At 52.7% G+C, this 16368-nt stretch overlaps 1 protein-coding gene across 5 annotated transcripts in view; it reads left to right on the forward strand.

Moving 5' to 3' along the window:
- CHRDL2 (chordin like 2) overlaps positions 1-13338 on the forward strand; it is a 32620-nt gene extending 19282 nt beyond the window's left edge. For 2 of the 5 annotated variants that reach the window (XM_025459006.3, XM_049098864.1), the window contains 7 exons: positions 1320-1413; positions 2398-2453; positions 4313-4481; positions 5357-5551; positions 7990-8163; positions 12359-12451; positions 13177-13338. In XM_025459006.3, the coding sequence (XP_025314791.1) occupies positions 1320-1413; positions 2398-2453; positions 4313-4481; positions 5357-5551; positions 7990-8163; positions 12359-12451; positions 13177-13256 (861 nt within the window). In that variant the 3' untranslated portion in view covers positions 13257-13338. Of the gene's footprint in view, positions 1-1319; positions 1414-2397; positions 2454-4312; positions 4482-5356; positions 5552-7989; positions 8164-8962; positions 9018-12358; positions 12452-13176 lie in introns of all 5 variants that reach the window. The other 3 variants (XM_025459007.3, XM_025459009.3, XM_025459008.3) reach the window with 3 other exon arrangements.
- The last annotated feature ends 3030 nt before the right edge of the window (positions 13339-16368 follow it).

A 16368-nucleotide genomic window follows, 5' to 3' on the forward strand; every position in this document is an offset into this window, starting at 1 on the left:
GGGGCTGGGTGAGGAGGAGCTGTGGGAAGAGACAGAAGTGATGGCATGTCAGGAGGGTGGTGAGAGCATTCTTGTGATTCCTGTCCCTTCTCGGATACTTGGGTCTCCCTTTCTTTCTTCTCCTCCTTGTTTATTAAATGGGACTGGCTTGACTACTGAGACTCTCTGAAAAGGAATAGGGAAGGGACTCAAGGTAATTATCACTTCCTGCCAGGAATATCGTGCCTTCCAGTTTATTTAATTAATTAATTTATTTATTTTAGGGACACCTGGGTGGCTCAGCGGGTGAGTGCCTGCCTTTGGCCCCGGGCGTGATTCTGGAGTCCCGGGATCGAGTCCCACATCAGGCTCCCTGCACGGAGCCTGCTTCTCTCTCTGCCTGTGTCACTGCCTCTCTCTCTCTCTGTGTCTCTCATGAATGAATAAATAAATAAAATCTTTTTTAAAAATTTATTTTAAATGTTTTATTTATTTATTCATGAGAGACACAAAGAGGCAGAGACATGGGCATAGAGAGAAGCAGGCTCCCCACTGGGAGCCCGATGTGGGACTCGATCCCAGGACCCCGGGATCATGACCTGAGCTGAAGGCAGACACTCAACCACTGAGCCACCCAGGGGTCCATGTTTGTGCCTTCCTATTTAAAAAGGGTTTTCACAACCACCCCCTCACTTGCTTTTCACAACCCAGATGGGAGCACCCCCATTTCATGGAAGAGGAAAGTGAGGCCCAGAGAAGAGAAGTGACTCACCGAAGGTCATCTGGCTTCCCCTTCCCTCTGCAGTGCTGCCTCTCCAGGCTGGCCCCTGAAGATGGGGACCTGGGGTTTTCAGTAAAAGAAAGATGAGCCCAACATGATGAGCCCACTGATCCCTCTCCTCTCTCTGGTCCACCTGTTTCAGGTCAGAGGAGGAGGATATGGATTTCAGTAGGAAAAGCCTGCAGGCTGGGCTCTAGTCCCCTCTGCTGGGCTGCATCTCTGATTCCAGGCAGTTCAGACCCCTCTTTGGACCCTCCTCATCTGTAGGATGGAGGACTCTCACCTCACCAGGCTGATGAGAGAGCCTAGGGAGAGACAGGGTCTGAGAATGCTTTAGAAGCTAAAGGATGAATGTTAGGGCCTCAGGGCCTGGGGAGGGAGTGGGGAGGGCACAGGGGATCCCTCCTCTGAGCTGACTGGGCATTCCCCAGGATGCTCTGCTGCTCTCTCCTTCTCCCACCTCAAGGGACACCTCAAGGTCATTTGCCCCCAGAGCAAGGGGCTCTCCCCACCCCAAGGCTGCTCCTCATCAGAGCTCATCTCCTGTTTGCTCTGTCAGGAGGGCCAGATCTACTGCGGTCTCATGACCTGCCCAGAACCAGGCTGTCCCGCACCTCTCCCGCTGCCTGCATCCTGCTGCCAGACCTGCAAAGGTGAGTCTGTGCCTAAATCCGGGCAGTGCTCACCCACTCCACCCCAGGGATCTAGCCACAGACTGTTAGAGGTAGGGGACTTTCCACTAATGAAGGGCAAATGGCTCAAGCAGAATCAAGTACACAGATGGTCAGATGGGACCCTGTGGGTCAGGGTAGTTTAGGAAAGCCTCCTGGAGGAGGCAGGACTGGGGGAAGGGAGTGCTTCATAGTAGAATGCTTCTCCAGAAGCACTGGCGTTGTGGAAGGACACTGGACCAGGGGCCAGGTGGCTCCGGTTTCATGTTGGTTCTTCCAGCTAATTCCTTCAGATTCTTTCCCCTCTTTGGGCCTCAGCTGTGTCGTGTGTGCACTGAGAGGTTGGCCTCGGTGATTTCTAATAGACTGTCTAATTCTAGTGTTCTTGGTCTTTGCACCAGGAATGTGTGGAGGGAGCCAGATTGCATGTGAGGCAGGGGCTGAAGAGAGAGACTCCCACTCAGGGCCTTGCGTGCTGGCCCCCCAGGGGGTGGAAGATAGAGTCCTAGGGTGTTCCAGCGGGAAGAACAGAGGGGCTGGAGATGGTGCCTGCGAATGTACAGTATAGATGAAGGCCTGGTGACTTCAAGTGTGGCTGGACAGGGTGGCTCCCCAAGGGACTGCAACTAAGCAGGCTTCAGGGATGGGATTCTGGCCTCCTGAGCCATCCATGATGGGCATTGAACAACATGCTCTGGCCTAGCCAAGAAGTTCAGTCCTCATGGTGACCAGGAGGTCAGTGTGGGGAAACTGAGGCAGAAACCCAGTTGTAGGGAATTTGTGAACCCAAGGGTGAGAAGAGGTGGTAATGAGAAGTAGGAGTAATTCCCCATCAGGGCAAAGGGACCTGCTGGTGCTCTGGGACTGCAGAAATGGCACCAGGCCTGGGAGGCTGAAGGCCGGCAGGCCTCCAGTCAGCAAGGCTGAGGAAGTGGAGGCTGACCCAGTTTCCCGTTGGGTTTCCAGATGGGTCAAGTGAGAAGTCAGCAGAAGAGGACACCACACAGTCACACCGTGGGGTGGTGAGTACACAGCTTCACTGACAGGGTGGGGAGAGGTGGTGAGGGGAGCTGGTATCCAGGGCCTAAATCCCATGACTCCAGAACAGGCAGTACCAGATATTGTCCTCATTTCTCATTTGTCGCCTAGGTCAGCAACATGAGCTTTGCCATGTTCCAGCCCCTCTCCCTAGCCTCTGTCATGGCTGGTGGGGCAGCAGGGGCCTGGGAAAAAGCGGCATGCAGTATGAGAGCAGGCCCCAAACTTTCCAATTTTTTTTAAGATTTTATTTATTCATTCATGAGAGAGGCAGAGACACAGGCAGAGGGAGAAACAGGCTCCCTGTGGGGAGCCCAGTGTGGAACTTGATCCCAGGACCCTGGGATCACACCTGAGCCGACGGCAGACACTCAACCACTGAGCCACCCAGGTGCCCTCAAACTTGCCAATTTCCCTCCTGAGAAACATGTTGACACTGTTCTGTCCCAAACCTGTGTCTGTCCTTAGTTCAGGCTGCCTCTGTGCAGCACGCTCCCCCAAGGGAACGGTGTTTGTCTTGGCCCAGCCTTCCCCACTCAGCCCCTGAGGTGCTGGTTCTTTGTTTGGGGGCCACCTCTCTGTCCTCCCCTCTGCCTTGGCCCCTGTCGATCTTAGTCTAGAGTTAAAATTAGCTAAACTGCCCAGCTTTCTCTGGTCAGAGAGGCAAGAGGCAGGAGGATGGGCTTACACCCCGACTCAGGTCTCCATCCACCCTCAGTGATATATCTGCAATGGGAACATCTCCACCTACTCTGTTAGCCTGGGTCACCTGGACCCTGGGAGGCTGGAGGCTGGCCTCCCATGCTCAGGGACTCCCCAGGGGTCTGAACTAGTGAGCTCTCCCTTTTCCTCTGCCATCCCATCCTCTCCCTAGGAGGCAGTGTGTGAAGCAAAGCCCACCCAGGCTTAGCTGCAGGCCCCAAACAGCTACTTACTGGATGACGTGAGGAAGTCCCATTAGAACGTTGGCTCCTCAATTCTTTCTTGCTACTATTCCACTTGATAAGCATTTCCTGGGAGCTTCCTATGTACCTGGGCCTGTTCTAGGGCCTGAGACAGTTTCCTGGGAGCTCTTCTGGGCTTAGTCTGGCCAGTCTCTGACTCAGAGACTCTATGGGCAGGAAAGGGCTGTAGAAGAAGGAATATGAGTGACTTGGTATCAGCGAAGAGGGTAACAAGCCCACTTGCTCCTCTGCCATGGCCTGGGACTACCTAGTCCTCTAACTGAGCTAAGATGCTCCTACACCACCACCCTCACCACAGAACCTTTGCTATCACTGCCAGTCTGCCTTTTACCTGGTCTGAAGGGGCAGGGTCTTACTTGAGTTCCAGGGGCTCAAGAAAGGGGGCTCTGGAGATCCATGGTCTCCAAGTGGGGTCTGCTCAGTCTTCTGCCCTGTGGGACTCTGGGGCCTGGTGAGAACTTCAGAGGCCCATCCCCTTCTCCCATGATCTAAATCTTCTTAAAGAATTCCCTGACTCTCATCCTCACTACACCCTCACCTTCGATTTCTTACATATGAAGTTGCCCAGGACCCTGATCACTATTTCTCCCAGATCAAGACCTCATTACCCTCTTTGTTCACTCCAGCCCCAAGGCCTTGGCTCTGACAGGCCTGAGAAGGGCTTGGATTTCCAAAGCACCGTCCTCTGAGAGTTTGCAGAGATCCATTGTCTGAGAATGTCTTAGGCCCCATCCAGATCCTTCTATCCCTAGTGTGTGGCTCTCTTTACTGGGAAGTCATGGGGGTGTCTACTTACAGGCCTCACTGTAGCCTCAGTCTTGCTGCTCCTCTGCTGGCACTGGCCCATCAGTGATCCTCATCCTTCCTGCCATTTGCAGAGACACTCCCAGGATCCGTGCTCAGGGGACAGTGGGAGAAAGAGAGGCCTGGGCACCCCAGCCCCCACTGGCCTCAGCTCTCCTCTGGGCTTCATCCCTCGCCACTTCCGACCACAGGGGGCAGGCAGCACGACAGTCAAGATTGTCCTGAAGGAGAAACATAAGAAAGGTGGGGATGGGAACCTCCTCTGATCCCTGAGGCGGGGGTGAAAAGGGGACCCTGACTGCTCCCGTCTCCCATCCCTGCACCCCCCACTCAGTGGTTCCCTAATCTTAACTTGGCCATGAGTTTGTGGATTCAGAAAGCATCAAAACTAAAGGTGTCCTTAAAGGGTACTGAGGTTGAGAGTACAGGGTGAGAGACAGAACCAGGCCTAGAACCGAGACCAGGGGGGCGGCACAACAGTATTTTTTGAGCTTCTGCTGTATTTTTGCTGGGGATCAAGGGGCACAGAACAGAGGTGAAAAATGGTCTCTGTCCTCAAGGGGCTAGACATGTAAATAAATAACTGTCATAGAAGGAAGTGGTGAGAGATAGTTTGGGACAAAGGAAGGAGGGAGTGGAGCGAGGCTGTGGGCAGATAGTCAGGATGCAATGGGAAGGGTGACCAGGTGGGTGGCTGTGACCACAGCAGGGAGGAAAGGGGGCTCCTGCGGGGCTTCTGATTGGGGGTGGGGCAGGCACAGCTGCCAAGGGATGTGTCTTGGCCGCTTCGGGACAGATGGGACAGTGAGAGCTCACACGGCCAGGCAGTGACAGAACTTGATCTCAGGCCTCCTCCTGCCAGGAGAGCCCGTGAAGGGCAGGAGGAGGCCTTTCCATCTCCAGCAAGAATTTCCTGGCCATGAGTCAGCTCTGAATGCCGAAACAGGGGTGAAGTCAGGGACGGGGACCAGTTTTATCCCTGGCCCCCACTTTGCAGGTGGTTGGCTGGGCCAGACTGGTGGAGCAGGGGCTCCCCGAATTCCCGGCCCACCTATTCCTGGACTCTGGCCCAGGTCTGCGCCACTGACCCTCCTCCCTTCCCGCCCTCCTTGGCCCAGCCTGCGTGCACAGTGGGAAGACATACTCCCATGGGGAGGTGTGGCACCCAGCTTTCCGCTCCTTTGGACCCCTGCCTTGCATCTTGTGCACCTGCCAGGACGGCCGCCAGGATTGCCAGCGGGTGACCTGCCCCACTGAGTATCCCTGCCATCACCCTGAGAAAGTAGCCGGGAAGTGCTGCAAGATTTGCCCAGGTACAAAGAGATGCTGGAGGCAGGGAGGGCACTGCCCAGAATGGGCTCTGGGTCCCTCTCCCCAGGGCACAGATACTTGGAACATCTCCCACATGGATGGGGCATGGACTCAGAGCCACAGGACACAGGGTTTTTAGATGCACTGGAGTGGAAGAGGCCAGACTCACAAAATATTAGACGCATGGAACATCGAGTATTATAGTGACAGATTCAGAGATTCTCACACATAGACACAGAAATAATGTTCTGGATTCTGAGAAATCATAAAATCATAGGATATGAGGATTTTTAGGGGAAAGAGCCCATATTTACTGAGCACTTGCCATGTGCCAAGGAGGTATTTCGCATACATGAATCCACGTACTCCTTCCCACAAATGGATAGGGCAGGAATCTTTTTCTCCATTTCGCAGACCAAGAGAAGACCTTGAGCTGTGTGACCTCGTCCAAGGTGTGGGCCTTGGACACCTTGGACGAGGTCACACAGCTCAAGTGACAGCTGGAATCCGAACCCAGGTCTGTCTTACTCCACAGACAGTGCTCTTGACCACTGTTGTCTTCCTTCAACGCTCATCTATGTATGAGGAAAACTGAGAGCCAGAGATCCTAAATCACATAGCAAAGTAGTCATAGAAGCTGGAATTAGAACTCAGGCTTCCCGACTTGCCAGCTGAGTTCTTCTAACACTGTCACGTGACCTGAGGATTAATGAGGGTGCAGAAGAAAACATCTGAGTATCTCCTGGGAAGAACAGCCTATGGCTGTCAGCAGCGCTGTTGTGAGGAGCAGGCCCATTCCCTGAAGCCTGGAAGGAGAGCAAGACGGGCTGAAGTTGTGGGCTGCGATTGTGCTTCACCACATCTGGTTAGAAGGCTGGGTTGGCAAAACTAAAAGGAGAGGAATAGGGAAGAAAAAAGGGGAAGGAAACATGCATCGAGAACCTACTAGTGCCAGGTATTGTACTGTGATTTCACAGAGTCCATGTACTCCTCATCTCTCAGATAGTTTACAAATGAGATAACAGAGTGGCTGCAATTATCCTAAGTCTCCACCTCCCCCGGGGCTTTGATGTCAGGAAGCGTGTGCTTCTATATTAGCTGCTTACTGGCTGACAAGTTATTGTCCTTTCTGAGCCTCAGACAGAGGAAAACATTGAGGAAAAATGTTTTATAAATTGTAAATAAGAATCCAAATGTAAGCGATAGTATCTGAGAAATATGCTACTGGGACAGGGCTAGAGAGGGAGCATGACAAGGTGTTACTTGGACACATGAGTGGTGGGGATTCAACTTGAATTCTCCAGGAGACTGGCAGTAGCTCACTGTTAGGCTCCTTCACAAACACACCTGGTCTTAGGCCCTGCCACCAGACCCCAATCCATTTCCCCTTAAAAATATTGAGACTATAGCTTTACAACCCTTAGCAGGACATCTCAAAGGGCTTCATAACTAGTAAGAGTTTATTTTTTTATTTTTATTTTTTAAAGATTTTATTTATTTATTCATGAGAGACACACACAGAGAGAGACATAGGCAGAGGGAGAAGCAGGCTCCCTGTGGGGGACCTGATATGGGTCCGATCCCAGGACCCCAGGACCATGCCCTGAGCCAAAGGCAAACATTCAACCACTGAGCCACCCAGGTGTCCCCTAGTAAGAGTTTAGAAGGAAGTATGTATGTGTAGGGACTTAGTCCTTTAGTCCCTGAAAAATAGGGAATGTTGGTACGTGGAAAATTCTGGGGAATGTCCTTGGAATTCCAGCATGTTGAGGCTTTAGGATTGGATCCAATTTGGGACCAAAACCCATTACCACTATTATCATCATCCCCCCTGCACACACTCCTGCGGCCCCCTTCACCATTTCAGTCAGATCATCGCCCCCTCTACCTCCTCTCCCACCATCACAACCATAATCATCACTGTGGCCATGATTACCGCACCCCTCCCAAACCTTCCATTCTGTGTATGTTCATAAGAGCCTTGCTTGCTGGTGTGGGTGACTCAAAAGACTTAAAGGATATAGTTCCTCCTTCACCCCATAGGTCTCTTTAAGAGAAAAACATACCCAAGGGAGGCAATTACAAGACAGTGCAAGGCAGTGCAAGGCAGACTAAGGACATGAGTGGGATGCATAAGCAAGAAGGGTTTTAAAAGCTGTGAGTGGGAAGAAGCAGGGTAAGCTAAGCCATTCCAAGTGGGCTGCCTGGAGGAGGTGGAGGATGAGCTGGGCCCAAAAAGATGACAAGTTTTCTGATATGCTAATCAATGGGAGGCAAATGGGAGAGGTGGCTCCTTTCTCTTTCCCAGGGGCACCAGAACTTTCCCAAGGATTTTAAAGACCTGAGGGAGATGTCAGACCAGTGGCCTGGCTTCCTGGGCCTACCAGGCAGGGGTGGGGGGTGGGGGTCAGCGTGTTCACAGGTCCTTTGTCTTCCCCAGAGGACAAGGCAGATCCTGGTCACAGTGAGATCAGTGCCACCAGGTGTCCGAAGGTGCCAGGCCGGGTCCTCGTCCACACATCAGTAGCTCCAAGCCCAGACAACCTACATCGCTTTGCCCTCGAGCATGAGGCCTCTGAGCAGGTGGAGATCTACCTCTGGAAACTGATAAAAGGTGAGCATTGGCCCACTCCCAGCCGGGCTGACCTCTGGCCCGTGCCCCCCTACCAGGGGCATTTGGTTGATCAAGTGCCTCTAGCCCAGGAAGACCGCCTCTGGCTACCCTTCTAGATTTGTCTCCAATTTCAAGATAGAGGGAGACAGAGATTCTGTGATTCTCTGACAGTTCTGATAAGCTCATCTACTCTGAGACACCAGGGCCTCCAAGTGCTCCCTCTCCTGGGAGGAAGGGGTTGTTGCACTTGCAAAGTGCCAGGACGTGGTAAAGCCTATGTGGTTGAAGCAAGGCATGTCTACTGGTAGAGCTTCAGCACTCTGTGAGGGGAGAGCTTTTCAGGCAGAAGCGCCTTCATGGCATCCTCAAAGCAGGAGGGCCTCGAGGCTAGAATCATTCAACCTCTTCTATGTTGTGGATTCCATCCCTCCAAAAAGTTGACATCAGAATATATTTCTCACTCACCCGATGCAACGGGGACGCTCATATCACCAGCTGAAGGTCAAGAGGAATTGCCATTGAGTTGGGCTTTTTGGCTCTTCCTGCCAAACACAGATCCCCTGGGTAGAGTAAAAGAAACTAAACCCTTTAAGTGTGAATCAGCTATAAGATCACTTTTCTCTACTGATGGGTCTGGCTGGAGTGGGCGGGGGTGGAAGAGGGGATGCTGATAATGATGGTAATGATAATGATAACCAATGCGTGGAGCACTTTAGAGTTTACAAAGTGCTTCACATTCGTTATCTCATTTGATCCTCAACGATCCTGAGAGTTAGGTATTATTATCCCCATTTTACAGATGAGGAAACTGAGGCTCAGAGAGGTGAAGTACCTGGCCCAAGGCCACACAGCCAGTAAGTGGAGGACGGGAGCTAGAGCCTATGTCTTGTGACGTCAGATGCGGCTCTTTCCCTGGTCTACTCTGCCTCCTGTCCTAGGAGGAATGGACGAAGAAAGCGGAGCCGTTCAGCCTGGAGAAGAGAAGACTCAGGGGGACAGGACCATTGGCTTCCTGGCTCTGAAGGACTGCCCCACACAGGGGAGCCATTGTGTTCTGAGTGACTACAAGGGTCAGAACAACAAGCGGGGGCTTTAAGAATCAGACAGACCTGAGTTTGAATCCTGGCTCTGCTATTTCTTAGCTGTGTGGTCTCGGGCAATCAATTGACCTCTCTGGGCCTCAACTGTTTTCTTCTGTTAACTGGGGAGGAGGGTTTTTAGAGGATTAAATGAAATAACTTGGGTACAGCCTTTCCTATAATAGGGAGTAACAACATTTGTATCTTCGTTCTACCTCCTTAGAATTATGGTGAAGCACGTTTCCATCAGAGAGGAAGCACTTTCTCATACCTAGACCCTTTCTGTAAAAGAAGGGAGGGAGCAAGCTCAGTTCACAGGAGTGTACAAGCGGCGGCTGGGTGAGGGTTCTGCCGCAGTTGAGGAGTTGGAGTCAGCAACCCTTATACTTGTTTTGCGCCTCGAGATTCCATCACTCCCTGGACAGGTGCTGGTTTACTCCAGACCTTCCCCCCAAGCCCACCAGGTACTGAGACCACAGGGAATAATAGGTCCCAGCCTTTGTCCTCAGGAGTCCAAGACCTAGTGACTCGGATGCAGTAGGAGCTCCTCGGGAGCTGAGCGGAGTCAGGCTGAAAGGCTTCATGGAGGAGAGGCCAGTGGCTGGAACAGGAGTTAGGAAGGCAAGAGGGGCACAGGCAGGTGAGGGGGGCAGCGACAGCTTCAGACTGACCCTGGAGCCTATGCTTACCTGCCCCGTGCCCTGTGATTCATGGGCAGTAGGCCCTGTGCTAGTCTGTTCCATTTCAGCCACGTGAGAAACCTGAGGGATATGCATTCATGCACCTGAAGATAAAACTGAGTCTGGGAGGTAAAATGACATGCTCAAAGTTACACAGTTCGAGCAGGAAAGCAAAGATTCAAACCCAGGTCTGACTGTCCTCAGATCCACCTCCACGGAGGTGACCTAATGCCTTCAGAGAGGTGCCTGAGGAAGGCCATGGGGTGCAGGACGGCATAGACCGGGGAGCTGTAGCTCGAGGCCCGTCTCATTACCGCCAGGTCCAGCAATAAAAGGAGCAGGTGGTGGGGGTTCTTCAACTTCTCAGTGCCAGCTGTACCATTGCATCACTGGCAAACACCCCTCCCCATCTCCTGACCCCCTGGGCGGCCTAATTGCCTCTTCAGGCTCTCTGTTACCTCCTGTCCCAGACTGCAGGCATCAAAGCAAATACTCAAGGTCTGATTCTCAGTGGGAAACCTTGTTTCTTCACCCAGAGGAGTGGTATCAGCAAGCCTTGGGGGTGGTGCAGGGAGAATAAGGGCAGAATTGGCCTGGAGACACGGACACCTGGGCTGAGGCCACACCACTGTGGGACCAGTGTCAGGCCCCAAAAGCTGAGCAGAGGGCTGATTGTTAAAAGCCTTGTAGATTCTGGAGTTTCAGACTAGAAGGGACCTCAGGGATCCTGATTCCAACCCCCATCTAGGAAGGAAGCCCCCTACAGCCTCCCTCATGGTCTCTAGCCCCTGACTGCATATGCCCCCTCCCCACCTCCACTGTGGACAGCTCCATCCAGAAACGGTTTGTGTCCACATTGAGCTGAGCATGTCCTATCTCCTGGGACTCACCTGCCAGTGCCTTCTCTGCCCTGGGGGTCCACAGAGCCCTGCTGCCCTCAGAGGGGGCACAACCTGAGAAGGCATGGCCGTGCTCCTCAGGCTAGCTCTTGATTCCAAGTCTAAGAGCTCTGTCCCTACAATCATGCTTTAGCTAGAGTGTGAGGACCCTCCCTCACCCCGTCATTTCCTCTCTAATTTGTATTCTGGGGTGTGTGCAGTGGCGGGCCTGAGCAGAAGGACCTATCCCCATGTCGGGCTTGTAATGTAGCCTGGGCCTTTGGAGCGAGTGTCTCCCAGACCCTGGTCCTTGGCATCTGGACTGGGGGTCCTGAGAACAATGCTGGACATTCCCAGCCTCCTGGACCTGAGTGCTGACGGTTCTCCTCAGTGGGATCCTACTCAGATTTCCATAAGCAAGGCCAATTCTTAGTTTTCTTTCTTAGCAGAGGCCTCACTGTCACACCTGTTCTTTCTGGCCACAGACCCTGGCGGTCACAGCTGGACAGCCCATGTGCTCAGGGCCTCTGTGCCGTGCATGGTGCCCATGGCCAGCTCCCCAAGGGACACAAACATCAGAAGATCTAGCTAATACCTCGTTGCCTTCAGGGCCCAGGCTAGATTGGGTACACGTATGTTTCCTTACCCATCCATTCATCAAGGGATCATTCACTCGTTTGTTAATTCATTCATTTATCCTACATGATTCACGAGTGCCAGGCTCAGGGGAGCCAGAGAGGAAAGCCCTCCAGGAGTAACCAGGGGAGGCAAGAAGAGACATAATGATAGCACATTAGAAATAGGTACAATGACCAACAGAAGCTAAGAGCTGTGGGTGCCCCCAAGGAGAGGAGATAAAGGAAGACTACTTCCCAGCTAAAGCTTAGAGGATGAGTAGGAGTTCATCCGATGGCAGCAGGAGAATCGGAAGTCAATAGGGGAAGGAGTTGCAGCAGAGGGGGCGGCCTAGGTAAAGGCTTGGGCCCCTTGGGGGACTTTAAGCAGTTGGCGAGGGTTAGAGCACAGGAAGGCCGCTCAGGGGTGAACAGAGCCCCGTGCTGTAAGGAGGCCTACCACTCTGACATTTGATGTTCTTTGGAGTCTAATAAGCACCCCTATTGATTTTTATCACACATTCTATGGGCAGGCCATATGGGCCATATGGGCCTCCCCCTCCCTCCACCCCACATTGTGGACTGGTGAACAGTGTGACAGGTGGTGGAGGGTGAGCAGAGAGGCGACAAGAAGTCAGGGAAAGGGAATGACAAGGTGATGTATAGTTTTGAATGCCTGCATTTAGAATCACAGATTGAAGGGAGAGGAAAGAGGTCGGAAGTCTAGTGTAGTGCCCAGGCAGGATGTGATGGGGCCTGAATAGGGAGGCTGGCAGTGGAGGTGGGGGGATAGGTCCAAAATTCTTGGGAAATTTAGTCTGCAGGATTTGGGGTCTGGTCGGGAAAGGGGAGGAGAGGGGTGGTAAGATCCAGTCTGTGTCTAAGTTACCCTGTTCCATTGACTACCTCACCTTTCCTGCTCATGCCCTTGCCTCTGCCTTCAGGAATCTTCCACTTGATTCAGATCAAGAAAGTCAGGAAGCAAGACTTCCAGAAAGAGGCACAGAACTTCCGGCTACTCACCAGCACCCATGAAGGTGGGACGTTAGGCTAAGGACTGGGGCCTGGGAAAAGAGCTGAGCCAGAGGCTGGGGCCTCTTGGGGAGTTCCAGGCTGCTGGTTCTGGGAGGGGGGCAGGGTGCTTGTCAGCCACAGACGTCAGTTCCCGGCACAGGAATCCAGTGGGCGTCTGGGCCAGAGATTTCTCAACTCAGGGCGCTTGGGAGCGGGAAGGTGAAGCAGAACCATCTGGATTTGGTCCTGGGAGTGAGGGAGACAGGGCTGTGAGGGAGGGAGGCCTGAGCCCCCAAACCCTGATGCTGCCTACCCCCTCTCTATTGGAACATTTCCTATCGAAACCCTCCTAACCACTTTCCTCCCAATGCCTTTCATTTGCCCTACACTATACTGAGGAAGATGGACTCAGGTGGGGCTTCCGGTGGGGGAGAGGAAGTCATAGATGGGAGTGTCCCCAACGGGTGTTAGGAAGCCAGCCCAGCTCCAGATGCCAGTTGGCTGAAGGTGGGGTCGTGTGCCAAAACTGATCACAATACGGGGTTAAGATGGAAATACCCATCCTCTTCTTCCTAGGGACTCCAAACCCAGGGCCTCACCATCCTTCTTGTCCTCAGTTTTCCCCATCCCAGTCACCCTGCCTCTGCTGTGCACAGTACATGCACACGCACACACCCCTGCACACACATGCACACATCCCACCCCTGACCCCCACCCCTACACGCCTCTTCTGCTTTCCTCGATGCAGGTTACTGGAATGTTTTCCTAGCCCAGACCCCGGAGCTGAAGGTCACAGCCAGTCCAGACAAAGCAACCAAGACCTTGTAATGAAGACCTAAGCAGTTGCAGATACGAGCTTTACCATTTTTGTTGTTATATATTAATAAATGATAAGTTGCATTACTCCTCAGCCCTGCCTGCTGAGTTCATGTCCGGCTACTGTGTGTCCCCACAGGGACTAACTGCAAGGTAGGCCTGGTTATGCCCATATTATTATAGGGCTGGAGCCTGAGATGCAGTAGGGACAGAGACTAGCCCCTGTCCTTGCTTGTCACCAGAGCCAGGGCCAGTTGCCCCAGCCTCCCTGACCAGGCCCCTGTCTGGCTCCGCAGCCTCTCCCCGGCTCCATACTGCTTCTGTCCCTGGGCCCCCAGCTATGGCTCCTCCCGCTTTTATGGGTGCCCCCCTCCTGGGGCCCACAGGCACTGAGCCTAGGAAGCAGACTGACTCTAGTTAGCCAGCGGAGAGGGAAAGGGAGCCTCCAGGCACTTTCCCCAGCAAATCTTTCAGGGATCGCGATTGTCAGCCACGCTCTACAAGGAGGAAACTGAATTTAGGGAGAAGAAGTCATGTGCCTGAAGCAGGCAGTAGCAGAGGTAGAATCAGTGCCAGGTCCCTTGCTCCAGGCTAGCACTCCTCCCCCCGTCTGTTGTGACCGATGTCATAAACCCAAATAGTCTCACCTCTAAGGATTTCCAAGCCTTGGCAGTCACATTGCTAACCCTGGCACCACAATCTGGGAAGAAAGCCTAACAGTTACAATTAAAGACAACATTAATAATTTATCCTGCCTACATGTACAATTACTTGCAGTTTCAAAGATGTTCTAACACTCATGATTCCACTTAAGATGAACAGTGTAGGAATTACCCCGACGTTAAGAAGAGGAAACAGAGGACCAGGATGGGGCCAATGTCTTCCCCAAAGCCTCGCAGTAACAGCTAAGTGAGCTCAGGACTAGCCCTCAGGCCTGCGTCTCCCAGACCTGTGGTTTCCCTCCAGCATAGCACTGCCCTCCCCCCCAAGCATGATGGGAAGGGCTGGAGTCCTGCCACCTGCTGCCACTTAGAGGGCTCTGACCATTGTCCCCTGAGCCTTGGTCTCTGTACCTGGATGTCTGAGGTCTGGGAAGTCTGCTAAGCTGCCTACCAATCCCACTTTCCCCAAACTCCCTCCGCCAGGTCCCAGGGGTCTGGTTTGAGAGGCTGGGGTTTGAGGAAATGGCTGGACTCTCCTCCTCTCCCCCTAAGTCAGAAGACATTAGCTCTTCCCAGCTTCTACCTGTCACTCTGAGAGAAGACACCAAATTCTTGCCTTGTTTGCCCACCACCTAGGGCTAACTTGGAACTCGGGGATGAGTTCTGAGCATCTCACATTTGAAGTGCAGGAATCAGAACACGCAGCCACTTACATGGTGAACTCTGGTCATCCTTCAACTTAGCTCAGATGTCCTGTCTCAGTAAAGCTTTCCTGGAGGCCCCCTACCCTGCCTCTGCACGATGGCCCCTCCCCTCTGCTGGAGAATGGGGTTGGAGGCAGGACTCTGTAATCAGAAGTGCCTCTGAGGCCTCAGGACAGGAATGGACTGTATACTTTTCCTGATGCTGCAGACCAACCACCTTCTTGGTTTCTTTGATGGGCTTATCTGAAGCCTGTGATGTTCACCCCAAACCTTTTCCACCGTGGGAGGCACATTCAGCATATCAGTACCTCCTCCTTTTGATCCAGATGTTTCTGAGTATGCACATGTAAGGTTTGCCTTGGGAAACTCTCGGCAGCTTTCCCACGAGTTTATGCCTTTCTGACTTATATTCCCCTTTCATGTATTCATTCATAAAACACTTTCTCAGCTGCTCGGGGATAGGCCTTATGCTACATGACCCACACAGAGTAAGGAACTAAAGTCTTGAGGAGGAGATGGGGTGTCACAATACCAGGAGTGCTAAGGGCTCTGACAGCAGGGCCCTGGGGAGCACAGGCCTGCCCAGACCGAGGACACTTCAGCAGGCTCTGAAGGATGAAGAGGATTAGAAGAAAAGATGGAGGGATGGAGGGAGTAGGGAAGGAAATGACACAGGAAGACATGGTACATGGGAGATGAAAGAGAGCATGTTATAGGGGGAATCACAAACAGCTCACTGTTCCTGGACAGTATAATTTGACGCAAAGAGCTAAGGGAGGTGAGGGTGAACACCCAGCTGGGGAGCTCTGGCTTCATCCTGAGGGGAGCTGGGAGCCCTAGAAGGGTTTTAGTGCTTTGGTCAGATCTGTGGGTTAGCAAGCTGGGAGGTAGGAACAGGTTTTGGGGAGCTGAGGTGGTGTCAGGGAGGTGAGGAAACAGACAAGTGTTTGAAGACTTTGGTGGTAAAGGAGAGGGGAGGGGCCGGGCAGTGGCTGGCAGTGGACATGGATCAAAGAAGAAGAGGGTTTTTCTGATGGGAGAGATGTAAGCAAGTCTTGGTGATGAGGAGACCTCACAGGACACGGAAAAGTAGAAGAAACAGGAGTGAGGATGGAAGAGGGGAGGTTTAAGGACAAGTTAAAATCCATTCTTCCTCAGCCACTAACTCACTGTGTAACCCTGCAGGTCTCCCCATGAGTGTGATGAGGGGAGAAGGAAGGGGTGGTTTCCCAGGGCTGCCCAGCTTTTCCACTCATAGGGCTCCCTGAGACTCCAGCAGGGAGTCCTAGTTGGTGACGAGGCTGGGCTCTGATTGAAATAGTGGCATCCTGGGAATCCCGGGTGGCTCAGCAGTTTAGAGTCACCTTCAGCCCAGGGTGTGATCCTGGAGACCTGGGATCGAGTCCCGTGTCAGGCTCCCTGCATGGAGCCTGCTTCTCCCTTGGCCTGTGTCTGTGCCTCTCGCTCTCTGTGTCTCTCATGAATAAATAAATAAAATATTGAGAAAAAAAAATAGTGGCATCCCCTCCCATAGGCTGGCCATTGTTAACAATGTACGTTCAAGTCTGTTGTCTCATCCAATCTCTAGGACAGCCCTGTGAGGTGGGGACTGTTGACCATATTAAGAAATGAGGAAATTGAGGCACAGGGAGAGGAAGTGACCTATTCAAGATCATATACTGGTAAATGGAGGGGTTGGATTCCAGCCAAGGTCTGTGATTCTGTACCCTGATGGGTCCTAGAACACCGAATAGGCCA

Source organism: Canis lupus, chromosome 21 (genome assembly GCF_003254725.2).
Source record: "Canis lupus dingo isolate Sandy chromosome 21, ASM325472v2, whole genome shotgun sequence".
NCBI classification, from domain to species: Eukaryota; Metazoa; Chordata; class Mammalia; order Carnivora; family Canidae; genus Canis; species Canis lupus.